General features: G+C 47.1%; 1 protein-coding gene across 2 annotated transcripts; it reads right to left on the bottom strand.

The window, feature by feature from the left end:
• Positions 1-486: 486 nt before the first annotated feature.
• Positions 487-26,889, bottom strand: TIMELESS (timeless circadian regulator). 2 transcript variants are annotated; one of them, XM_061574289.1, is made up of 30 exons: positions 26,791-26,889; positions 25,016-25,178; positions 23,896-24,049; positions 22,886-23,000; positions 22,112-22,174; positions 21,870-21,971; positions 21,206-21,361; positions 20,700-20,833; positions 20,012-20,099; positions 19,253-19,429; positions 18,258-18,475; positions 17,356-17,459; positions 16,846-17,015; positions 16,193-16,318; positions 15,421-15,572; positions 14,114-14,211; positions 13,648-13,792; positions 12,386-12,587; positions 11,874-12,022; positions 11,664-11,752; positions 11,059-11,188; positions 10,316-10,398; positions 7,936-8,084; positions 6,553-6,838; positions 6,083-6,151; positions 5,448-5,566; positions 4,709-5,162; positions 3,349-3,427; positions 2,690-2,775; positions 487-1,562 (listed from the first exon to the last, which is right to left on the bottom strand). In XM_061574289.1, the coding sequence occupies exons 2-30, from the start codon at positions 25,104-25,106 to the stop codon at positions 1,360-1,362; spliced, it is 4,191 nt and encodes a 1,396-aa protein (XP_061430273.1). In that variant the 5' UTR covers positions 25,107-25,178; positions 26,791-26,889; the 3' UTR covers positions 487-1,359. The 2 variants fall into 2 exon arrangements, with proteins under 2 accessions (XP_061430273.1, XP_061430282.1); XM_061574298.1 differs by having other exon boundaries at positions 487-1,559.
• Between the last annotated feature and the right edge of the window lie 23 nt (positions 26,890-26,912).

Here is a 26,912-nt window from a genome sequence, read left to right as displayed (position 1 = left end):
GCTTTGGTGATGTGTAGATTTTAGGGCATGGTGGTGCAGGCTTGTCATCCATCACTTTAGAGGCAAGAGTCGTTGCACTACAAGGTGACAGAGATGTCAGTACAAAAATTGGTTTGTGAGCCCATCTGTTTGGATCTTTGTGTGTTATCCCCTCATATGCACGGGTATTTTTTTTTTCTGAGTGAATAAGAAAAGACACTGGCGAAACATACCAAAGCGGGTCCCTCCTGAAATAATCTTAAGACCCAGTGAGGCTTTCCCAGATAAATTACATTATTATTTGAACACATATGAAGAGGGGGTGCAGCGGTGTTCAATTGTAGTTAAAATATTTGGGATGGGTTCTCCAATTTTAGATCTTGAGCTGGCCCACGGTCCATTGCTCCACGTTTAAGAAAAGCCATCCAGACACTTTGTACGACATCTTGATTCACTGCAGCCAACTCTTGCTTAGTAAAACTGAACACATCCAGAGTGTGGACAACCTGAAAATTACCAAGATAATTTTTTTTATTCATGTAAAGTTATTAACACGGACAATTTCACATAATCCAGACGAAAAACAGGCTTAGTTGAACTGAACATTACCAAACTTTCCACACACGACCCTCCAACAACAACGGGTGAAACGCTGCAAAGCACTTAAGCAATTGATGAAATGAAAAATGAGAAAATTCCAGCTGCATTAGAAAGAACGCTATACCAGCAGACTATTTGTGTTGGCTGCAAAAGACTTAACGATAATGAATGCAGCATGGTGACTGGTCGATGGCTTGATGAGAACAGTTGCTGGTGTTGATGGCCTAAAATGACCCCATTAAACAAACACATGCGGTGCAGTAGTCCAGCTGTAGGCACAGCTGGAAGGGAACATGCAGATTTCATACATGACCAAACCGATACACGGTGAAAATTTCCATTACCTCATTGACTTTATTGAAAAGCAATAACTTTTGAAAAAAAAAAAGATTTAAAACTGTATCTCGTTGCAGAAGAGTTCCATCAACCGCACGTGCGAACGCTTAAAATGCACGTGGGGATTTAACGTGGAAAAATGTAACACTTGAGTTGCATTTTTAGGCCGATGGAAGGGAGCACAGATGATTTACGGTCAACCAACCCCCACGAACCGCACATCTTGGGCAGGCCTTCAACCAGCAGTGGATGATCACAGCTGATGATAATGATGGAAAGGAGCAAATGCACTCCAATGAAGCTTCTTCACAACTGTTTTGGATGTTCCTTGGGCGGGGAGGGGGGTCACTCTTCCAAGTCCTCGTTACGACCATGACGAGCCTACGGGTCACGATGCCACGACATCACCACGCGACGACGTCTCGGCCATCAGGATCTCGCTCCTCACTCGTCCTCGTCATCATCCTCGTCGATGATCACTCGCTGCCTGGGCCGTCTCGCCGGTACGGCCTCGTCGCCCGAGCTCGAGTCGTCCAGACGGGTGACGACGGGACGACTTCCTGGGGAGTCCTCCATCTCATCTTCCACCTTGTCCTCCATTGCCTCCGCCCCCGGCCCCTCAACCAGCACGCCTGCTGCTGCTGCTGCTGACGCACGGAATCAATCCCCGCAGGGCCGGTCTCAGAATTAAACGCAAATAGCAGAGATAACACCTGCATGGCGCTGTCAAACACGCATGCGCTGCGTACCATTAAAGGCTCTCAAACCTGATGGGAATAATGATGATACGTGGGGTTCATTTTTCACACTGCTGCACGGGCACTTAATGAGTCAGGCCCCTGTTGCCAAGGCAGCTGTATCTGATGTGTTTTATACAATTAATGTAATGGCATGACTGGGTCCGTTTTTCAACAGCACGCATTATGGATGGATCGGTCAAAGTTGATGCGAAAGCGCGGAAAAATCCACGCAGCCTCATTTGGCTTCACGCTGTGCAGCCCGAGTTGAACCACGCGGTAAGAAATGTTCGGCGTGCGCCAGCAGGGGATGGGGTGAGGGAGACGATGCAGGGATAACAGCAGACAGAGCAGACAAATAGGACTGACGGTATGCGGTCTGTTACACAGAGCAGTGGTGGAGCAAAAAGGTACAACACCACAATCGTCAAGAATACTGCCCTAAAAGGAAAACTAAATAGACAAGTGACTTTTTGTGCAATAGTCCTTTGTCAGAGCAGAGAGCGACAGAGGCCGGAGAGACGGAGTGAACAATAGTTGGAGATTGCATGGTACACCACGGGACCCTGATGAAAATCTGTTTAATAATGTTTATATTTGAAAACTCTTACATTGACATATAAAGTTATCCATTAGCATATATTTAGTCATAGACTATCCCTTCAAAGGTCAAAAATGCATCTATAAACTAATTTTGTACAAAGAGTCAAATTATCTTGTATAGAAAAGGATTTCTAGGGCAGATAATTTCTCTTCATATATTGTTTCCTATATTCTTATATAGTTTTTCGTCGAAAAAGGACACCTCTAAAGACAGCGTCCTTTGCCTGTAACATCTGGCTGTTCACCAGCATTGATTCAAGCAAGCCTGAATCTGCTGATGAGACCCCCTATGCCAAAACCGCTCCAGTCTGTTTGTGTAGAACTGACCTTTCCAAAATGACGAACTCCCCAGAACGCCGTGCGTCTGATGGGATGTGTAAACAAGAACAAACTTCAGATATGACAAGGAGGCGTGTTGTCTGCTCATTAGATACCCTCCGTGTCGTTGTTGTCGTCGTCGTCGTCGTCGCTGTCGCGCAGCAGACGGGTACGCTTCGCCGGTCGCTTCTCCCCTCTGCCCCTGCGGATGAAAGCGCGCTCGCATGAGAGGGCCGGCAACCCATTTCCCCGACTTCTGCACGTCAACATGTCATCTCGTGGCCTCAGTGGGGTAGTGCAATTGCCGCTTGTCGCGGGGTTCGGGCCCGGCAGCCGCCCTGGTTGTTACCGCGGTTTTAAATATCCACAGAAAATCCACTGCGAAGCCGTCTGCTTCACCGTGGATATTTTGTTTCACAGTGGACGTTAAAAATCCCCTCTCAATCCAAGTGATTATGCCACTGTGTGGCGGCGTCATGGTCCGAATTGGCTAAATTCGAAAAATTAACGTGCAAATTATGCACCGGGGATTACACATAGCAGCAATTATCGCCCTCTACTGGCAGACTAATGCCTGTTTGCTGGCAAAGTGCTGAGTCCCCTTATGCCCAGAGGGATAGCTGCAACTGAGGGTGCCCTTTCAAATGTTTGACAAGAGATGTAAGTCACGCTCATCACATGCAAAGCGCTCCGAGTACCCCCCGGTGCTCTCTCAAAACAAATCATGATACTGTAGTATTATCTCGTATGCCCAGGTTCGACGGAAACTCTTCACCTCTTCTGCTCCTCCTCCTCCTCCGAGTTGGTGTTGCGATTCCTTCTCTTCTTTTGCGCCTTGTCTACTGGCACCTTTGCTGGATGTAAACAGGGGTATAAGGAAAGTATATTTACCGTACGCCGATGGGTTGCGTGCCACAGCATGCAATAACGCGTTGAACCGTTGATTCAGAGCCATTCTCACGCTTACGGTGCATTATCCTCATCGTGCGTATGACAATCGATTATTTGAAATTGTCTACGTTACATGCAAGTGGTTCACACGATTCCTGTAGCCACAAAGAGGCGCGGCATTCACAAATCTGTTAAAAGGGGAATCAGTTCTTGACTGAAATTCTATCCACGATTGTGGAAATGTATGCCATTGCAAGGCAGGGAAATCGTTACATGTCCTCGTGAAACAATGTGCTATGCATGGCTTGCTGACCTGTCCATAGTGGACAACTGTAAAAAAAGAGCTTCATAGCTCATCGGATTCCTCCAGTCTAAATAGAGATTCTGAATGCTCCGAATACATTGGTTACATTCCACATTACAAGTATTCTAAGCATGATAGTCTTGAGACAAGGTGAGGCTCTCCAGATAAATAAATGGCATTATTTATGATTATTATCACTGTAAAGCTATAATGCCTGCAGTCACATTTTGAGGAGTTCCTACCACCTCTTGGGTACGACATTTTAGCACTGAGTGACAGAAAGATGAACCCAAGTCAGAGACACCATATTAAGAACACATTCCTGCGGAGGGAGCTGGTAGGAACGTTGGGTTGCTCGGTCAATGGCCAGGGTCAACGTCGTCGTGGCGAATTCCGCAAATATGCCCGACTGTGAGGGCGGGCACAAGCCGGCGTGAGTAGGTTAAACGTTGAGTTTTATAAGGGCACCACGGGGTGACCAGCCCCTCCCTACCCAGCCCCACCCCCCACCACCCAGCCCCTCCCCACCCACCCCCTCCCTCCCCAACCTCCCCTCTCCACCCAGCCCCACCCCTCCCATTTTTGGATGCACGACGGACGGACGGACACAATAATCCCCTGTGGGCTGGTGGAACAAGGAGGGTCCCACCAGTAAAAGGCTTGGGCTGAACACATTTGAAAGAAGAGTTGATAGTCTATGATCGAGACTAACAATGGAGTGTCAGAGGAGGAAACGCATTCGAGACCGAAGAATTTCGATCTTGTGTAGGAGCTAGATAGATTGTTCCATCACAGGACCATGGAAGACGGTGATGGCATGGGGTGACCTTCATCCAGGTGTAGACCAATCATAGCTAATTATGATATCATGACTCTGCCAAAACTGATTATAATTTGAAAAATAAACCGATGGGCTGAAAGAAAATCTGGGGACGCTTACCACGGCGTGATCGCGGTTCCCTCTGTTTGCGCCGCTTCAGGAGGGCCTGCAGGGCCTCGGCACGTCGTCCGCCACTTTGCGATATGACGCCATGTCCCCCGTCATCGTCATCCTTGTCGCTGTCATCGTCGGGGACGCGGGCATGAGTGGACAGCGGGGGTGGGGACGACACTCGGCTGGTGTCGCTGTTTATCCCGCGTCGTACGGGGGACGGCACAGAGTCCGCCGCCGCTCCCCACGAAAGCTCCTCTTCGTCGGAGCTCTCATCTTGCGCCTCTCCTTCAGCGGCCGAATCGTCACTGACTTCGTCATTGTCTCCGCTGTCGGCGCCGTCACCGCCACCAACGTCAGCGTTGTCATCATCGCCATCATCATCCGTGGGGGCGCTCAGGCAATCGGAGATCTCGCGCAAGCGGCCAGGAGTCAGTTCTGCCGGTATTCTCCAAAACGTCTCCTGTCCACACGCACAGAAATAAGCACTTTAAGTGTATTTAAATTAAGCAGTTGACAGCTCAAGAGACAAGGATAGTCTCATATGCAAAAGAGATCTGAATCACCAAAATAACAAAATCAAATAAAAACCAGGCAAATATAAATCATAGCAGATGCAATAATTAAATGCATTTGCATAACAGGGAAGACAATTCACAGATATTATTATTATTGTATGGGATATATAAATCCAAACCATATTGCAAAGTATCGCCACTGGTCACCGTGACAGGGAGGAACAGCGTACTTCGTGATTGGCCGGCGAGCACACGCCCAGCGCGCGGAGCAACCGACGGAACACCCGGTTCTCCATGGCGTCCTCGTTCTCCTCCGAGAGCGGCACCATTGGCACCGGCAGGGAGATCCCTGCATGTCAGAGTGGACGGGGGTTAGATAGATGTCACCAGTGAACCACTCAACATCACGCAAGAGCTTCGCAGGGGGCAGCTGACTGAACGGTCTCTGCTGTCTTTGGCCGGGCAGCTTGGATGCCAGAGAGCCGAGCTGGCACCACTGAGTTCCTGTGTTCAGATCCGGGTTTCAGCCGCCCAACTTGCGGTTAAACAGGATTTTAAGCATCGTGAGTTGATAGGTCTCAGCTCAGCTACCAATGACAGCTTTGAGATAAAAAATGTTTTATTGGTGTGAATGTCATGCGGTAAAAATTACTCTAAGTGGCACGGCAGGTGGACCAGAGGTCATATGAAGGGATCTCAGAGTTAGCTTTGTGATACCTGTGCTTCTGTAGGTTCTTCTCTACCAAGAAGGGTGCTACTGCTCTACAAGAGAGCTGAATGCGTACTTCGTGATACGACGCCATTTTCAGAATCAATATAAAATTGGGGAAAATGTCTAAAAAGCAAAAGGACTATGGTGTCCCACCGTCCTCTTCCCGGTCATCGGCCGTCCGTCTCAGGCAATTTCCAAGCCACAGTACCGGCTCCACCAGCCCTGCCAAAGAAATTCACACACACACAGGGCATCAGAAAAGTCAGTAGCGTAACACATCTCGTATTATTCTTTGGTTTTTTCGGTAAAGTCACGTATAAAAATAAAATAATAAATAAATTAATAGCATACTATTATTTAATTTATTATTTTATTTTTATACGTGACTTTACCGAAAAAACCAAAGAATAATTCCTGCAGTCACGAAAGCTCCAAAATTAAGACATCTCGTATTAAATGCTGTCAGAAATAATTTAAATAAAAGCACTCGGAATAGTGGTGTAGCACGGTCGGCATGCCATCCCCCCTCCTCCCCTTCTCTGTATCCCTATGTTTGGGCCCCAGAGCAGTTACACCGCCTGCACGCTCATTAGCTACGGCACCGACTCGGGACGCAATAGCACCTCCTTTGCGAGCCTTCGCCACCAGCTTGCGCAGCTCAGCAGGGCTGGTTTTCACAAGCGGTCGGGATTTTCTGCGAGCATTCCGGTTGACTCCCTGACTCTTCCCGGGGCGGACGGGCCTTGCCTGGGCGGGCCCTGCCTGGGCGGGCCTTGCCCCGGCTCGCTGGATAGGTTGATCGTCATCGCTGCTCCCTTCGTCCTCGCTGCTTTCTTTCTCGTCGTCGGAATCCACATCTAGATGATCGTGGTCATGGCCCCATGGGTCGGCATTGTTGTTTGAGTTGGCCTATAGGTGCAATGACAAGAAAACAAATGCAGTCACAGATGCACACACGCATAATTGTCTCAAGGCCCTAATATATGCTAGATAATGTCCGACGAAGAGGGATATAATGACCGATTCATTGATATAAAATAATTCGTAACTTCACAATGGATACGTCAAATCTTAAGGGCGAAGATTGTTTATATTTGAGTCACGTGTATTGCTTGTAATTGGTTCTTAGAAAACATGGAGTGAATATAGGTAGTAATCCATCACAAGCAGAAAGTAATAAGATTTGTGTATTGAATGTATGGATGTAAAAAGGCAGTGAATTCTAATAAATGCATTCCTAAGTAAATAAATTCTAAAATAAAATCATCATCATCAGTATCGCCATGAGCCATGATTTATACACCTCTTGATGAAAGCCTCCCCAAGTTATCATCATCCCTCACACCCTGGCGCTACAAAAAATAAGAAAATGCACACACACACATGCCCAAAGAAATGAGGTGCACAGGACTGCAATATCATGGGAACTCCTTTGCCAGTACCAAAATATGAGAATAGGTTTTCCCCTTTTTTATGGCAACAAAACAGGAGTTAAGATGTTAAAACACCAAACTGAAACCTTTTACAAGGAATCACGTTTGCATTAACCACAATACTTGTGGTCAGAATGCAAACAAAAAACATACTCTGATAGTATATGCATTGTCTTTGAAACTGATTGGTCCACACCAGAGACAGCTTTCTTTTGAGCCTCGTCTAAAACGGTGTTAGACCAGAGGACGCCAAAAGGCGGAGCTAGACCAGAGCACGCCTTTTGGCCTTTTGGTGTCCTCTGGTTGAACACCGTTTGAGACTAGGCTCGAAAGAAAGCTGTCTCTGGTATGGACCAATCCGTTTCAAAGACAATGCATATACTATAAGAGTATGTTTTTTGTTTGCATTCTCACCACAAGTATTGTGGTTAATGCAGACGTGATTCCTTGTAAAAGGTTTCAGTTTGGTGTTTAAACATCTTCACACCTGTTTTGTTGCCAGAAAAAAGTGGAAAACCTATTCTCAGGACTGCAACAGCGCTGCATTTGTGTGCAAGCGGAAGTGCTGCCAACCTTGCCAGAGGACTTTCCGGAGCTCTTCGATGGGCGTTTCCGGCGCAGCTGTGCCCGGTCAGACACCAGGCCCATGCTCAGCAGCTTGTCCGCCACCTTCTTGCGCGACCTCTTGGCTGTCAGGTTGCGCACGATGTTGTCCAGCAAGTCTGTGGCAGGTCAGAAGAACACTTACCACCATCAGGGCCGTCAAATACCCCCCCCCCTCCCGCACGACCAGGCACCACAGTCAAACGGAAGCTCCAGCAACAACACGCGCATTTACGCGTTTAAATGAAAGTACATGTGCAGTACAATGTGTTGCACGTCCAACAGCTCCATACCTGTCTTGACCATTTAAGCGGCCCCACCAATCGCAGTGAAACTGTGACACTCTACATACATTCACAAATTCGACCTTTTTCACACACAGTGCTGAATTCTTAATCTTATGTACATCTGCTTACAGTAAAGCATTTTTACATGTTCGAACCGATTTGCAAACACATTTTGTTGAGTACTAATTTTCTCTACATGTTCACACATATGCCTACATCTAAGTCCCCATCAAGTCGGATATGCGACATTATACTGTCCAACTTGTTAGTCCGTTGCTGGATGAAAGCCTCCCCATGCTGAGCAGGTCTTTGGCAGTTATTTGACCATACTGACCTCTGCTAGCCTACAACACCTGTGAGGCATGGTGATGGCCCATCCGAGAACTACTCAAGTTCAAACTTGCCTATCGTCGGACACATTACAAGACCAAGCGCATTCCAGATGATTTAATCATAAGCAAATTACAGTGTTTGAATAAGGAAAAATAAAAATTTGATGAAGAACCATAATTACAGTTTAGAGTCTTTAATCACTTCCTCTGATCATAGATACATAATTAATGCTTATTCAAAATTAAGATGGAAATAGCCTGGTCCTAATCAAATGTTCAAGCTACGCAAAAAAACTCATTAAAAACTAATCGGCCACAGTGCCAGTGGTAGACACTCCTGACAAGTCACGAGACTCGGCGAGGCTCTCCCCCATGAATCAAAATATGTATCTACACTGGAGAAATCCGATGAGCTGTAAAGCCCTTTTCCACAGATGTCCAGGAGGGGCAGGGTCAAAACTTTAAAATAACAAACGATACAAAAACACGATAGGAGTGCAAAAAATATACAAAACTAAATCTTTTTTTTTTTTATCTTACCAGGTAAAGCCCACCGAGCTATTAGCTTCTTTTTCAGAAGTGACCTGGTCACAAATGATAGCTCAACAAAGTGGCTTATGTGGAAATTTCAAGCAGCAAAATAATCTAAATAATCTAAACGTACGTTTCTAATTTACTTGTTTACGTCACTGTTGGCGGAAGTGGCTCTACTAAGGGGAGCATTGATAAGGCCCTTTCGAGGATATTTTGGCCTATTCTTCCACGATGGCCAGACGTCTTGGGAAGAGTATGCAGTACCCACACTTTACACCTACCACACATGACCTGCCGATCGACTGTGGTGAAACTATTCATGGATGGGCAAAGGCGGGGGCGGGCTTCAGAAATTGGGTCAATGTTTCCACTGCTGTGCCAAGAGAGAGACCCGCAAATATCTGGTTTGCAAATTCAAGTCTAATAACCATGACACCACAATACATCCCTCAGTGAATAACTACATAATTCTTATTAAATATAATACCAGCTGTGTGCAATAACAGTCGGAGTCATGGTGACTTTTTAAACTACTCAATTAAATGACTCTATTATGTGTGGTTGTTTTTTTTCAACACAGTTGCCAAGCAAATAACCCAACGGTGCAAATACGTCAAGCAGACAGCAACAAACAGCACTTTCCTCTCAAGTTGTGATAGGTAAGCGTTAACATGTGTCTTGAATTGAGCAAGGTTATTCGAGCTTGGGGAAAGAGACGATGGGAGGAAATTCCAAAATGGAGCAGTGCGAAGGAATCATCATACTCTTTGGTAAAAAATGTAAACGCACTTAAACGGTGTGCTTTTGCTAAATTGTCCCCACCTGAAGAAGGACGCTTGTGTTGCGCCCGAAACGTCGTGATTTAATTTATTAGAATTTTTTACCGACGTGACTTTACCGAAAAAACCAAAGCGTATGAATCCTTGCAGTCACGAAAACTTCAAATCTAGTGCGAAGGAAGAAGCAGAAAGAGAATTGTGACCTACAGTGTGATGGTCACAGTGTTGGATGAGACAAAACAGTCCAATTGGTAGACCGAGTCCTCAACACGGGTGGAGGAATCAACGAGTGAAGTTCATGGGAACGGTAACTACGACAGTCGCGATAGAAGAGTGGTATAGAGGCGAATGAATGCCGGTAAGCCAGTGACTGCAGTGAGAGCGTGGTTGAAGCCAAGTGCTTGCGCCAAGCGGTCACCATCGGATTCGTGGAATTCCTCGAAGAGACGTTGCAGCTCCATCTCCTGCTCCTCGCGCCACAGCACCAGCTTGGCGCCCTTCCTGCCAGGTGAAGAAAACACCTGGCGTCAGCCCACCGCACAGCATCCGTAGCATTCACCCTGCGAGATTGAGCATTCCCCCCCCGCCCAGGTGGAACAGCTATTGAAAGACGCTTGTGCCGAACACAGTGCCACAGCCCACTGCAGGCCAATCCCTCGCCAGTTCATCATCAGGGATTAATGTCAGCTGGGTCTCAGGATGGGCAACCCAGAAAACATTTCTGCACCCGGAACACCACAATCAGAATGCCTCTTGCTATGAACGTGATTACTAGTCAGGTTCCACCTACTCTAGGCACCAGTTACTTGGGAAATATTCAGTGAAGAATAAAGGCCCCGATTGTCATCAGCCATGATCAACCAAATTTGGCCAAGGCCTCCCCAGCAGTTGCCATTTCTCATGGTCTCATGATGGAACATCCAACCAGCTCCTGCACTTGAGCCGAATTAATTGTTCCATCTCTACAGTGGACAAACGCTCGGGCATGTTCCCTCCTTTGGCTGCAACTCCGTCATTGGTATCGATCATCGACCATCAAATTTCAAGTAACATGTCCTGCCCAAGCCCACTCTCAACCACGCAAGTGGCATTCAGCTAGGGGCAGTGGGTGATTTACGGCAGGGTGTGGTTGGTGGGTGTGACGTGGTGCTCCCAAGTGACCTGCGCTTGAGTTCCTTGGACGAGTTGACCAGACCCTGCCGCACCAGCTGGGTCACGATCTGCTTGCGCGTCCTCGTTGCATCCACGATGCGCTCCATGATGTGGTCTACAACATCCTTATCTTGACTCCCTGGTACACAGCACACGAGAGAAACACACACACACATATGCACAAAGATACACACAGGTACACAACAAAAACAGCTGCCATACGCTGCTAAGTGACGGTGACTTCACCACAGTATTTGTCCTGGGCGAGGTACATTTTGAGGCCACATGAAGTGTCAAAGGCTCATTGGCAGGTCACACACAGATCCAGCTGTTTTATATATTCTCAGAGATGACAGGCATATGCACCACCTGTGTTCACGACAGACACACGAACAGATTCACATAAAGTTCCCCCGTGTAGTTTTACAGACTGTTGGGGCAAATATTATTATTGAGCACCTATGAAAGCTGACACGGCATACAAGAGGGTGGTATGACCATCAAGACGTAAAAAACCATGTAAAAAGTAACAAATTCTTCAATAGAATCTTCATAATTGACATTATCACAGCAGAAGTGGTCCGGAGAATCGTTAATAACATCCCACAACTGACCTCCAATCTGGTCCTGGAACTCTGAAAACAGCTTGTCAAGCTCTGCCTGCTCCTCCTCCGTCCAGCGTGGGCCCTTTTTGCTCAAGCCACTGCACACACGCGCGCACCAGCACCAATTGGAACGCGCATACAGACATTCGGGGTGATGAAAGTGGACAAATATTCGCAATATTTTTTTGACAAATACCGAGTTTGACGACTGCACCTCACCCTCCATCATGAGCCGATCCGTAGCCCTCGGTCATCTCGTGCACATTGGCCGGCGACTTCCAGAACAGTAGCTCCACAAAGCTCTTGTTGTTCTGTGCCGCCACTTCGAAGAACTTACGGACAATGTGACACGCGAACTTGGACAGCTCCTGCGACAAAAAAACCACGCAATGTGCCTGAGTGTTACATGGACATTTTATCTCTGTAGAAATGTTACTGTGACTCATGCACTGCCCATATGTTCACGTTTAATGCCATGAGACTCATCAGTGAAGGTCCCCCCATGAGAATGACCTGTGGCTCGTTGGTGCTGGCCTGGCTGTGCCGGCTGTCCCTAGTGCTTATTGTTGGTGCTGTGTCTGCCATGACGGCCCTTTCCTTAAACCCGCCCATCTACCCAACAAGTTGGTAAAAACGCAGCCGAAAAATAATCGATGTGAATCGGTTTGCCACCAATCGTGAATTTGTTAACAATTTGTTGCTGGATGGTTGAGCTGTCATGCAACTGTTACCTGGTACACGTGAGCGGCGGGGTCCGCCAGTATGGCCTCGAAGACGCGGAACGCGGAGAGCTGGAAGAGGAGCCCCTCCATGTGCAGCCCCACGGTGACACGATGGAGAATGACCACGATGCAGTGGTTGGTGTGTGTGCTGTTCTCACGGTAGCCCCGCAGTAGAGACATGCATGCCTTCATCACGGGTGCGCTCGCGAACCTGCAAAGTGCCAACATGTCAGTCGTTAGAACGGGTGACCACCGCACACCAACGATCAAAACAAACTGTGCATCCGCGTGGTATACTTATTACAGCCCTTTTGTGAAATCCACTGCTGGAGGAAGGCCTCTCCACGCCAAGTCAGCCATAAGGGTTGTTTTACAGTGTGGGTTAGTGAAGGGGACCGGTTCAGATTTTGTTTGCCGTTGATGTTAGCCGTGGTCAGGAACTAAACCCAGGTCGTTGGGTTCTTAGCACAGAGCGCTAACCACTGCATCACAAATCTTCCCAACGGCCTCTCACCCGGTTTTAGAGGTCATCTATCTTAAGAAAAATAAATCAGTGGCCACAGGTGGCTGCCAAAGTCATTTTAATAACGTTGCCAACATGACATAGTGATGAATGTGTGGTATGATTGAACTGCCAAAACCTACATTTTCTTAAATACACATTCAAGTCATTTTATAAACCATGTGGTATTTATTTATTTATCGTGAGAGAACTAGATGGTGGTATTCGCAGAATTTCACACTTTATATCCCATGTTTACATAGGACATACAGTGTACCTATACATACATGATGGCCTGGCCACTTTATCTCCATTGCTAAATGTCCAAAAAACAACAGGAGGTGAATATGTTAAAACCAAGTAAAAATTTTACAAGAGAAAATAAAACATCTATTTTAAATCAACTACAATTGCTGGATAACCAAAAGATACAAAAGATCCTCTGCACTATCGCTTCCCTTTTTCTGTTTTAAAAACTATGAACTCACGACCTTAAGATTTAATGTGTAATAATGAGCATCACAGTATTTTTGCGCAGCTCGAGTTCGCTTGACAGAAAAAAAAAGCGCCGTGCACGCGGTGACGGGGCGGTCACGTGACCCTTGGTGCCTACGAAGGGGCGTTGAGCAACGTGTACCACTCAAGTACAATTGCATCACTTCACTTCATAAGTCCCAGGAACATTTTAATAGGGGAAAACTGCCATCATTTTTCAGTGGAGGAATATGTCATTTCGCCCAGGTGTGTTTCAATGAGAATGTCCCCGCACCGCTTAATGTATTCCGTGAAGTTGAATTCCTTCTCGCTGACGGACACGGCCGCCACCTCCTCGTTCTCCTCCTCCTCCTCCATCTCCTCCGGCCCAACGTCATCCTCCGCCGGTACGTCTTCAACCACCGATGCCGAGAGGGCAGCTGGCACACCAACAAACCGCGCACGCCTACATTGCACATCTACCTCTCTGCTTTGAAAATGAGGTCCTGAGCACAGGCCGAGAGGGCCCACACTGCCGAGCGGCTTCCTATAAAAAAAATATTGTGATGTACAAAAGTTCGGGCCAGGCCAGGAAGCCAAGTGGGGTTGACCAATAAATAGATAAACCTGCTGCCAGAACGGCAAATCGAGTTTATATTTGAGTGATGTAGCTCACTGAAACTCGTACATGTGCATTTGTCTGGTTACGATTGCACCTTATGCACGCACATGTGCATGCAGGTGTGTGTGCACGTACGTACAGGGCAGCTTTGCGGCATGGATCTGTCGCAGGAGTTCCAGCTCATCCTCCGGGGTTATCCCCACCGCCCCAAACACCTCGCCCTCGGGCCAGACCTCCCTACAATAACCAACAGCACACAAAGCCCATCCCATATCACACATACAGAAGCCACCTGCTGGGTTCTGGGTCAGTGTTTCTCAATTCCAGTCCTCGTGACTATCACGGTCTGCCTTTATCTGATTACCAATATTTTCTATTCATAAGCAAGTTATGCCGGTGTCTACTACATGCAATGTATTTACTATTTTTTACAGTTAAGGCCCACTGAGCCATAGAGCTCTTTTTCAAAAGTGACCTGGCCACAAATTATAGCTCAACTAAGTGATTTTTAATCACGTGGTTCAGATAATCGTTACTGGTGTTGGCTGTGAGCGTGAATCGAACTCCTGCAGTCGGGTTCGTAGCGCAGGACGCTAACCGCTACACTCCCCATATATTTACCTTTTTTACCAGGTAAAGCCCACTGAGCAATACAGCTCTTTTTCAGAAATGACCCAGCCACAAATGATAGCTTAATGAAGTGGTTTATCATGTGGAAAATTATAGCAGCCAATTTGTCGAAATGCATGTTTCCAAATTTGGAGGGAAAAACTGGAGGGCCAAGAGAACAATCCACGCGACCACGGGGAGAACAAGCAAACTCCAAAATATAGAGCAGGCGTCAAGGGTCGGGATGGAACCCACGACTTCCTGTATACCAGGCGATGTAGTTAACATGCCTAGGCAGAGTCCGGGGCTGTCCGACAAGAATTTCAAGTTTCGTAAATGAGAAATTATGACTGCAGTTAAAGTCCAGAGCTTTTGTAACATCACTGAACCAGTCCAAGTGATGCCAAAGAGAAGTCACTAGAGCTGAAAAGGGACTTTAAAATATCTGTTTCTCATAAACGAAGCTTCAAATGCAAGACGTACATTCGGGGACACACAGGCATTAGACAAGTAACAATTCCAAGTAGTTTGTGGTTCAAGTCTAGAACTAACGATTTATTTTACCTCATACGTACCATCTCACAAGTACAATTGGCAAAAATATAAAAACTAATCAGTAATTTACTTTCACGATTTGATGCATACATATCACGAGCATAAGAATACACGTCATATAATGTATCGACAAATGGCTACATGCTACATATTAACTAAATAAGAGCTACTGTTTGGGGGCCTTTTTGTCTTTTAACCAATACCGCTCGCAAAATGGGAATGCTGGAGTAAGCCGACTGGTGGTGGCGACGATGGAGGGGGGGGGGGGGGGGGTACACGCACCTCGCGGAGCGCAGCAGGCCGACCGCGGTGCCGGCTTGCCCGGCGAGCAGCGCCGCCTGGATACGAGCGGTGGCTTGCCCACGCTGCTCCTCCACAGGAACCTCCGACGCCGCATCAAACGGCACCGCGCTGTCCGGCACGGCCTCCGCACCCTGTGTGATTTCACCCTCTCGTAACCTTGGTGGGTGCTATAGCTGCTTGTAAATGTCCACAACAGTTTATATACAAAGTTGGGGAATAAACAATTCGGATGGCACTTATTATTGTCACGTCTCAATCGTATTGGTGAATGAGGGCCACATCACCTCGATTTTAAAATCTCACCAGCAGTGCCATGAGCTAGTGAACACAATTGTCAATAACATTGCCTCAAAATAATAAAATGTATAATAGCTGACTTTTTGGGCAATGGCCCTTCTTCACAGCAAGACCATCAGCCGAACACGGGGAACATCACGGGACCTTGTGCCGAGAGGAAGAAGTGCACGCATAGGTTGAACATTGACCTCCAAAACCTGGAGCTCACGCCACTGCATGGATTACGGTGAAAGGTGCCGCCCTACAATTGCTTGCTCACACTGCTGGTGGAAACGCCTCTATTAAAGGGAAGGTTATAGAGCCTCTCTTGAGGGTTTTTGGCCTACTCTTCCATGCTTTGCAGACGTAGAGGTTACCCACCGTTAACTACACCACAAACAACCTGCCAATTAACTTAATTTGATGGATTGATGCAATACCCATCCTGCCTGTGTGTGTGGCCCCTTTGGCTCACCTGTGCATAGGCGATGAGCTGCTGCGACAGCTGCTGCCACTGGGCCTCGCACTCCTCAGGGCTCCTCTCACTGCTGGACGGCTGTGCCTGCGCTCTGCTCTTCTTTTTGCGCTTCACTCGCTTCTTCTGCAATGCGAGCAGATCCCAGAGAAACAGCAGCAGCGAGCCAGTGAGTGAGAGAGCAAAATGGTCCAAAGTTATCAGCCGCCAGGTCGAAGGTACTCAAGGAATTGAGTTTCTACATTCGCCGTTTTGGTGGTGTATGCCTGTGATCCAGCAGGACCCTCATGAAAAGAACCTTGAGACTTTGCTGGATAAATAAATTACATTACTATCATTATTTTACGATTTCTAAGCAATGGCAAACATGAATATGAACATACAGGCCGCGGCTAACATCAGTGGTGGGTGATATCTCAACTGGTCATGACCACCTCTTCACCAACCCACATTGACAATCCTGATGAAGTATAACCAAACGATCCGCATTACAAACATGACATGGGGAGGACTTCATCCAGCAGTACATTGACAAGTGGTAAATCATGATTATTAACAATAATACAATTTCAATGCATAAATCATTGGATGGCCATGTTTCGACAAAACGTCTGCACACGTGAGCACGCACACGCCCGCACGGGCCCACGTGCCTGCACGACCACGGCTTTGCGGCCGCGGCAGAAGCGCTGTAGGAGGCGCAGGAAGGTGTGCGTCGTCTCCACGAGGTCGCGCAGAAACGAGCGCGGCTGCTTCGTCTCGTCAAACTTGCGGAAGAGAGTCACGAACAGCTCGCGGTACTCCATCACGTAGAACAGGTTGCCTGCGTGGCGCCGACGACAATGAGCATTGCATTATTGCAGCGTCGCCTTGGGATGAAGGGAATGTATGTGGAACTTCTGTTGCACCGTACATAGCCAAGGAAAAGGACAACAAACTAAACACAAAAAGCAGTTCAAAAGAAATGAGTTTTCAATCTCGATTTAAAAGTGCATATCTCCAGTGGCTTCCTAACATCGGAAGGAAGAGCGTTCCAGACGGCTGCAGAAGCGCATCTGAAAGCGCGCGATGCAGTAAACGAACACACTGCCCCTCTGACTAGCACGGTTGACGACATACGGTGTTGAAGCAGTTCAACATACATAGACTGCCGAGCGACTCACTCTTAATGACCTTGGCGCTCTCCCGCACGCTCTCCTCCTTGGACCTGTCCATCTCCTCCAGTGTCATGATGAGCTCCTGGTAGGCTTTCAGGGCCAGGTGCATCCTGCCACACACACACACACGATCCCAACGCAGCCACACCGTCACGACACAGCAGGAACCTCATGTGCTCCCACATTCACTTCTCCGTGCGTATCAAGATTCACGAGTGACTCTCAGATGCAGCAATTCAGCCACTACCATTTTACAAATGATCACGATTCATGGTCATGATTCATTTAGAAAATTGATTTGTTTGGTTAATTGTGCAGTATGTATAATCAATAGTGGCTGCAGGGTTTCCATAAAGCAACCACAATCAACTATCAAGACTGTATAAAATAATTGTAATCAACGAATTCAAATCTTGTGGAAGCACTGACGACACCATCGTCTACATAGCAGTGAACCACCGTGAACTCCGAAAATGCGATGGAGCCATCGAAGCAATCCAAGGCACATCAACTAAGCCTTTGTCTGGCTAACTAATATGGATATATAGACTTCTACCATCAATCAACCAGACAATCTGGAGCAAGTTGATTGATGATCCAGCACTCACTGATTCACTCCAGTCACTTGCTCGTTGCCAGTCAGTCGCTTTATCACGACAGCTATGGGAATGGTTCCCACGAACTACTCATTGATTTCCTCCGGCCTACCACTGTTTTGTTTCATCCATCCTGTGTTCAACCACCAAACTGCAGATCAAAACACAAATCTTTATACTTCTTTTCTTACACTACTCGACTATCGAATTCCCTCCTCGTCGATAAAAACGTGTTAATCATCCCGTCATACACACAAGGAAGATATGATCATTACATGCGAGGAACAAACACACACTCGCGCGCACACACACCTGCGGGACCACGGCAGGGCGTCCTTCTTCTCCATGAGCATCATCTCGTAGCAGTTGGTGAGGTTCTTCTCGATGAAGTGGAACGTGCGCACACCCACTGTCTCGGACACCAGCTCGGGGCGGAACCCTCGCAGCCGGTTGAACTCCATGAAGAAAGCGAGCGCCCACATGTAGTAGCTCTCGTCATTCTGCTGCCCCTTCTCGAGCAGCAGTGTGTCCTGTCGCCCACAGCAGGACAGCGTGATTGTGTGGGTGCGCTGGTATTATGTTGAACTTATTTCACACCGTACGTAGCCAACTGTGCGCATCAGAGATGCGGGGGAAAGACAACGAACTAGGAAGCAGGCTTCCTTCCACATGGCTCTTTTTATGTACATTGCCATATTTACTTTTGGGGTGAAGCACTAGAAGGGTGGTTCGTGCACTGTCGCTCTGAACCCAGTGAGTGGAATTCAATTCCCGGCCACAGCTAACACCAGTGGCGAGTGATATCTGATTGGGTCCTCAGTCCACACTTCACCAACCCGTGCTGCATCAGCGTGGTGAAGTATGGTAAAATAACCCCTACGACCCACAATGTGGGGAGGCCCTCATCCAGCAGGAAATTTCTAAAAGGGCTGTGCACATATTACATATGACCCACTAAATATTGATTAGAAAAAAAATATTTTCAGTTAGTTTGAAATCTTCCCAACGCTGCATTTTCAGTTTGCCGTGCAATTAACACGCCCCATGGATGGCCGTGTGCAGCACCCCGTGTGTGGCAAAGAGTCAATGGAAGGGACCTCAGAAGTAGTTATGTGAAGTCTCTATTCTATCATAGGCCGTTCTCTCTACCGCGGCACAGTTGCATCCAACAGCATCACATTGTCTGTCACGTTGTCCGCTCGTTGCAGTGTTTAAAACGCCTCTGTGCCCGAGGTGCCGCATGCTACTCCACTATTTTGTAATATTCTAAAACATTGGTGGCTGTGAGCACGCTACGACTGCCGCACCTTCACATTGTACATGAGGCGGTTGTAGCAGCCATCCAGGAAATCTATGCAGAATGTGCGCAGGAAGAGTCGCACGTTCATGGCCGAGCGGCGTCGCTCTTCGGCCTCGGGCGCCAGCAGGCGCCGTTTGGGTCTCCGCTGGGGCTCCTTGCCGATGTCGTGGCTGTATCCCGCCAGCTGCAGGAAAACCGCCAGAGTGGCACGGGCAAGGACAAGGGTTTTAAATTAAATCCTCATCAATTGTTCTACTCGTTACCAAGCATCCGTGACCTCGATGTTAAAGCTATTCCACTCTGCTATAACTTTGGTGAACTGTCCTGGTGAAATTTATAATACTTTCTGTTCATCTGATTCTGTCTATCTCAGTTCCTTTTTCCTTCCATTAAAAATAAAAATCTATATTTTTGCAGGTGTCCCCAACACACCGATAGCTCTGTTGTCAAAATACTTTAATTCCCATCTTTATAGTTTCCCAACATCTGAGTTCCATCTGGCATTTTCACTAATCCCTGGTCGTACACTTTCATAGCTTCTACGTGCTGTCCAAGAATTACAGTAATCCTATGCAAAAGCTGCAATCTTCCTCCTATGTGTTGTATTGATCATCTGTTTCACAATCATTACAATCGCACAAAAAACAGTTTTATTGAGCTTCATTTTGTTGTGACTTTAAACAAATAACCATAACTTTTTTCAATATCCTGCCAAGGCCCGTGGTGGAATGCGACGCAAACGTGTTGTGGCCTTGGGATATCTCACCTTTTGAACGCCCAGGTGAAACACCAGGTCGTTATCGCTGATGGATTTGTGACCTTGGACCACGTACGTGCCCACAAACCGAGAGTGCCTGCCAACACAAACACGTCCAACTTTGAATCTAGAGGTGGACAGAGGGGACTAATGTATCCCAATAAGTGTTCAAGCAATTGTAAAGTTAATACTTAAAACTTCAGTGAAAAATGTGTGAATGAACGCAGAAGATACTACCTGGCCCAACAATTAAACACGATATGATCAACGCAAATATTGCTGAAGGAAGTACAGTTGGATGTGCTGGGTGATTTTAATACAGTTTTGTCTTTTTCCCCAATTGTATCGAGATTGTGTTATAGGCATCATGTCACGAGACAAAAAACCCATGTGGAAATCTCAACCCGATTGATGTGCATCAATTAATCGACGCATCGTTACAAGCCTCATGCCTATGTTTCACACTGTGCGCAGTGACCGAGCAGGTTGACCGCATATGTTTCGTGGTTGCGCTGAATAACTTTCCGACGCGTTTCCGGATTGCACTGCGCGTTGCTGGACAGGATGTCCGACGTGTGTGTAGCTCCGGGTGCAGCCCAGCACGTTACGCAAAGAAGCCGAACCATTACGCGGTACAAACCAAAGTAACGCGGGACAGCTGCCCGAGCTGTCGCCCGTAACCACGCGCGCGCCGCACCTGGAGCTCCGGTGCCACATTCGGTTGCGCTTCTCGGCAAGCTCTCTCTGCCGCAGCAGCTCCAGCTCCGTGGTGTCGGCCTCCTTCTCCCGTTCCGGCCTCGCTCCGCCCGTGCTCACGAGCTGAGATGGGGTCTGGAAGACGGGGAAAACCGCCCACACGCGATGTCTCGCACCGGTCGGTGAACGAGCGTGCAACAACGCTGGTTTGTTCACGAGGCAAATACAAAAATTTTCGCACCTCTAGTAAATTTGTTGTCAAGACGACGGACAAACTCTTGCACTTTGAGATACATTGACAAATATACGTGACGTACTTTTAGATGCGTTGGCCACATTTATGTGACGTTCAAAAGTGCCGCAGTAAGTATCTCTTTCAAGGAAAATCCCGTTACATCCATGACAATTAAATGTATCACATTTACATATTAAGTCGCTTTTTATTTCACCAAGGTTATCATTATATATATTACATAGGTGTAGACATGCGTGTGCACGTGGCAGCACCTGCATGCGGAACATGAGGCAGACGATCTCCAGCACATGCATGCACCACTGCTGCTCACTGGGCGCGCTGCACAGGAAGCGCAGCAGGTCGTCCATGCCGCTCATGTGCAGCGCCCACAGCACGCGGTCGTGCAAGCTGGCGTCGTCATCCACGTTCTGGGGAACACGTGCAGTCGAAACGTTGTGAGGGAGGCCGCAGCCCAAAATGTTCTATCGTAACAGGTTCACCAGAATTGGTTCACACAAGCCTAACTATGCTGATGAGATGGTGTATGACAACACTGGTCCATTGTGTGCTTGTGCTGAACCAATGATGCTAAATATATGCATTCCAAGAAGGCTGTGTGGCTGATGGAATGTGAAAAATATAAATTTTCATATGGAGGGACCAAAATTAGCACGGTTGGCTATGTATGGTGCAAAATATGTCCTATATGCAAACATTCAAGAACTGATTATTTGATATTCACGTCAATTGTGTGCAATTAGTCTTCTCGGATTGGCCGACGTCTAGGGAAGGCCTTCAACCAGCAGTGGACTGATCATGGCTGACAATGATAATGGTCAGAATGAAGAAGATATAACAGAAGAGGATCAAATCTCACGTAACTCACAATCCGTAACATTCATTGTCAAAAAAAAACCTATTTTGGGACATACGTACCTTCTCCAGGGTAGGATCTGGAGGCACGTGCATGACATTTCGGACAAGCAGGAGCATACGTTCTATCAGTAGCGTGTCTTCCTCTTGCCTCTGCTCCCATTCCTGTGCACAGTGAACATAGCAATTAGTGGAAAGAGGCCTCCACAACCATTGTACAGCATACGGCCTTGTGTTCAGTTATGCAGGCTACGCTACGCCGTGAAGATGTTTGCGTGAGCGAGAGTTAGTTCATGTGAACTGACCAGCTGAAGTAAGTTGTAGAGGGTCTCGCTGAGGACGGTGAATACCTTCTCGTTGGCGAACGCCTATGGAAAGCAGACACACGAGGAAGTCAGATTCACATGTTTTCTGTTTCAGCAAGCAAGACCTGTTAAAGCCCCCCGTCAACCTCCGTTAAAAGGGGGGGTTTCTTCTTACTCTTAGGTTTTTTCGGTAGTCACGTAGGTAGAAAAATAATAGAATAGAAATAAAATAATAAATCACGACGTTTCGGAGGCAACACAAGTCTCTGTCATCAGGTGGGACCATCACAGCTAAATTTACTGTATCAAGTGAGGAAAAATCCAAGAGACAAGCCCTTAAATACAAGTTAAGGGGGGATGAGCTTATCTGAATGTGGTAGCCAGGGAATGGAACGTGGGGGCGGTGGGCGGGGCTACAAGCGAACAATCGGTGATTGTCGACCTGTGCAAGAGATCAATCGGTATACCTCGACCTTCTTCTCCACTGCTGTCTCCACTGCTGTCTCCACTGTCTGGAACTGCAATCTTACATTCCACAATGCTGACTCTACCCACAAGTTAAGTCCAGGCTTAAGACCTCCCTCTTCTCTTCATGACAAACAATGTTCACCTTGCCAAACGTCCTATTTAGAATAGTAGACTAACCTCTTCCATACCTAAAAGTGCACAAAGGGATGTAAGGCTGCAACAAATATAGAAACATGGTCCCTTATTTTTGCTTTGACCCAAATGTGATACAATTCTTGTACAGCAACTGCAATGCTCCCTTCCCACCTGCTTGTACGCCTGCAGGTGGCAGGTAACCGCCAGGTAATGATGGCGAGTGGTGGGGTCGGTAGGGACCTTTCCAAACAGCACGATCGCTGGCTGAGTCAGGTTCACCAACAACCTGCACACAGATACGCACGCTCAACCACCGCAAGCACGCGGACACAAGGGCACGTGGTGCCACTGCTCGTATGCACTCACATCAACGCCGCGGTGTAAAGGTGTGTGCACACCTAGGTGATCTTTTGTCCATCATGGTTGCATGCAACTTAATCGCTTATGTGTGGACTAGGGGTTGTTTGGGGGTGCCTGCAGCGCCCCTCACAACCATTTACAGCCTTCGGCCAGGAAAGTCACCAAAAAAATAGCACACGAATGACGCATTCACGCCAGCATCCGATGCTCCGTTTTGAAGTTTTAAAATGAAACATTATTGAATTATATTATGTTTTGAATGAGATCATTGTACTTCTTCATTAAAAGCTTATATCAATTTACATCTGGAAGACTTAATTGAAAACGACATTTCGTGTGAATTTTCTCTCGTCGTTAAGAAGATGGCCTTGCTGGGGGTTCGGTTCGATGCGGACTTTCACCTGTTTGGGATTGCGGGATCGAGATAAGGCGACATAGAGCTGGCCGTGCGAGAAGAACGTCGTCTGCAGATCGATTCCAACGTAATCGAACATCTGTCCCTGCGCTCCCGTCATTCATGCAGGGGGCGCGTAGGTTTGCAGCGCCCCCTGCATGAAAATGACTAAAAGTGCAGCGTTGCCAGTTGCACAACCGATTTTTGATGGGGAGACAGACTCTACCTTCAAGTGATTTGCCCAGTGATTTGTAGTGACGTAGTTCATCACATGCACGTTTGTGGAGAGACAGATATATGGATATGTTGTCTGCTTATCTATTTTGCTACTGATATTCTCCACAATGACGCTGATGATCATTTCGTGCCATGGTTAGGCAAGAGATCATTCAGGTGTCGACGTGACACAATCGGCGGTCACAGTCACCTGATTATTGCCTGGAAGAGGACCTGGTCGTTGTGGTGGTAGAGCAGGAGTGGCACGAGGTCGTTCTGCAGGATCATGGCATCTCCCAGCTGCTGGCGTATGTCCTTGCTGTCATCCTCACGGCGCAGGAAGCGAATCAGGTCCTTGACAGTCTCTTCAGCATGTCGGGGGAAAGGGTTAGATACAGCGATTGCATTTTACTCTGAGATTCAAGAGCAAAGCCACATGCACTAGCAACGCATAACTCGAGACAAAGGTTGTTATTTTTTTTTACACAAAAGCGATCCAAAAAAGCAGTCTTTCTTAGAATTCCTTGCAGGTCATAGGTCAATATAGCATTGCTGCCAATACAAAGATTAGAACAGAAAGACTAAAGTTTAACAGTAGGCTTTCACGACCAATATTATCCATAAGAAGTTTTTGGGTAAGATCGCGTGAATATAAATGTGTCGTTAAACCCGCCACCACCCGACACAGCCAATTAGTAAGGTTTGTCACGTAAACAAAACATTCCAATTCGTTACTAGTACAGCACACCTGTGTGTTGGAGAGTAAACCCAATTGTAAATATCTGTGGGTTTACTCTCCAACATAGCAGTGTGCTGTAAAAGTAATGAATTGGCATGTTCTGTAACTATGCACAGCTTCGTAAAATATTACTTATTTATAGACTAGGTCGAATGGTTCGACACATACATGAAACTGAATGTACCGTCGCCAGCCCAGGGTGGATGAAATAGTCAAGTCTGTCTGAGTACACCGTGGCATTTGTACCAGCACATACATTTAATTTCCTTGTAACTAAATCTGGCTCGGACAAATTACTGTACTTTAAAAAAAGCATTAACAGTAAAAAAAATGACTTACAGTCACATCAACATACATTTAGGGTGACTATTGCACTGATATGTAAACAAAGAAGGAAACACGTCAAATGATGTTGTAAAGTAACTGAGATGTCCATCTGACATCGTGGAAGCACCGCCCAGTAAACACGGAACGTTGGGCCGAAGTTGGTCCAACAGTTCCAACCACCTCGCCCCCAACGTTGGCGCAACGTTGAATGCTTGCCGGGTCAGGACCCAAGCTGCAGGATCTATGCAAACGATCCGCCACTGACCCAAGCAGTCCGGCTCCTTGTGGTAGGTGTCTCCCTCCAGGAACCCCAAGGCGCTGCATGTGGCCAGTAGCTCACAGTTCATGGTGGCCATCCCTGCAGCAGGTTCACTGGGTGGCCCGTTGCCGGGTGGAGGGCTTTCAGCGGCTGTGTGCACGCAGTGACACTGCGGGACACACACAAAACAAACACACATGTTGATGGTAAAGGAGCCCGGAAATGAGAGTTGTTTCGGTAAAGTCATGTAGCTATAAAGTAAAATAAAATAAATCACGACGTTTCGGGCGCACTTCAGCAATTGTTTCTTGCTGTGGTTGTCCCACCTGATGACGGACGCTTGTGTCGCGCCCGAAACGTCGTGACTTAATTTATTTTATTTTAAACCTACGTGACTTTACCGAAAGAACCAAAGAGTATGGATCCCTGCAGTCACGAAAACTTCAAATCTAGAACGAGAGTTGTTTGTACGGTAAGACCTCGCTTAACGTGTGTTCAGACTATAACGCGTTTACGCTGTAACCTGGTTCTGCCATTAGGGTAAAAGTTTTGCCGTTACAAAGCGGAACGTGCCCGTTATAACGCGATACGTGCACCGTTATAACGCGATACGTGCACCGTTATAACGTGACACGTACCCGTTATAACACGATACGTGCGCCGTTATAGCGCACACACCCGTTATAACGCGATACGTGCCCCTTACAACGCGGAACGCGCCCGTTATAACGTGATACGTGCACCGTTATAACGTGATACGTGCACCGTTATAACGCACATACCCGTTATAACGCGATACGTGCACCGTTATAACGCGACACGTACCCGTTATAACGCGATACGTGTACCGTTATAACGCGATACGTGTACCGTTATAACGCGATACGTGCCTGTTACAAAGCGGAACGCGCCCGTTATAACGCAGGAACGCGCCCGTTATAACGTGGTTTGTGGGCGGTCGAACTAATTTCTTGAGCTGCGGGATACAATACCCTCAGTTATTTGTCTCGACATCTTACTCTGTGTACGTTACGTCGTATCTCGCCAAACTCTATCGTTACATTATCTATGGACAAATTGTTTTCAGTTAACGCGGCATTTTTCAAGAACGCATCTAACCGCATTAAACGAGGACTTACTGTAAATCGAAACGCATGCATTTAATTTCGAGTGCTGCCATTAGGGTTCACACCTATTGTATTTAACATCTCTTCCACACACAATCTGGGACGATGAGGCGATGACTCAACTACAAGTTGTACCAAGACTACGTTTAGCGGTCGATGTTTCAGGTCACCTTTAAACATGTTCATGAATATATATTTTTTATATTTTATTTTATTATTTCCCTTCTACGTGACTTTACCGAAAGAACCAAGAATATGAATGCCTGCAGTCACGAAAGCTTTAAATCAAAATGTTCATGAATGATCCGTATTATTAGCTTTGTGTGCCTGAGGGAAATGAGGTTATGTTAATCTGGTCACACACACACACGCAGCTACCTAACTGCTACGTTATAATACGATGCAGGGGAATAATCAAGTACAGGATTAGTACACGGAGCATTGGTGAAATGTTTCCTTTCACAAACCAAGCGTTGGCCGAACGTTCCATGTTTATTGGAAGTGCGTCTTATAATCCAGTACAAAACACGTCGCTTCTGATGAGCGCCGTGAACGTAACTCAACGGATTCGCGTACGACGATCTACAGCGACGACAAACAATACAGGTGAGGGAATAATGAGGAAAAGGTAATCATTTTAATCGTCATGTTTACCTGAAACCCGATCGACGGATCGAGCCTCTGAGGAGAAGCGACTCAGATCCGGGAACCACTTCCCGCCAAAACTCGACTCCCGGCTCACGTGGGTGGGCGAGTTCACCGCAGTGATCGACAAT

This window comes from Lethenteron reissneri, chromosome 7, assembly GCF_015708825.2.
Source record: "Lethenteron reissneri isolate LAM-NWPU_2019-01 chromosome 7, ASM1570882v1, whole genome shotgun sequence".
NCBI classification, from domain to species: domain Eukaryota; kingdom Metazoa; phylum Chordata; class Hyperoartia; order Petromyzontiformes; family Petromyzontidae; genus Lethenteron; species Lethenteron reissneri.
This window is presented reverse-complemented; position numbering and strand designations above follow the sequence as displayed.

Excerpts from the sequence above, each read along its gene's own strand:
- TIMELESS (XM_061574289.1), bottom strand. The coding sequence starts at position 25,106 with ATGGCCACCATGAACTGTGAGCTACTGGCCACATGCAGCGCCTTGGGG. Across the intron at positions 21,972-22,111 it reads TCTACAACTTACTTCAGCTG|GAATGGGAGCAGAGGCAAGA; the intron begins GTCAGTTCACAT and ends CACTGTGCACAG. Across the intron at positions 1,563-2,689 it reads CGACAACAACGACACGGAGG|CAGCAGCAGCAGCAGGCGTG; the intron begins GTATCTAATGAG and ends TCCGTGCGTCAG.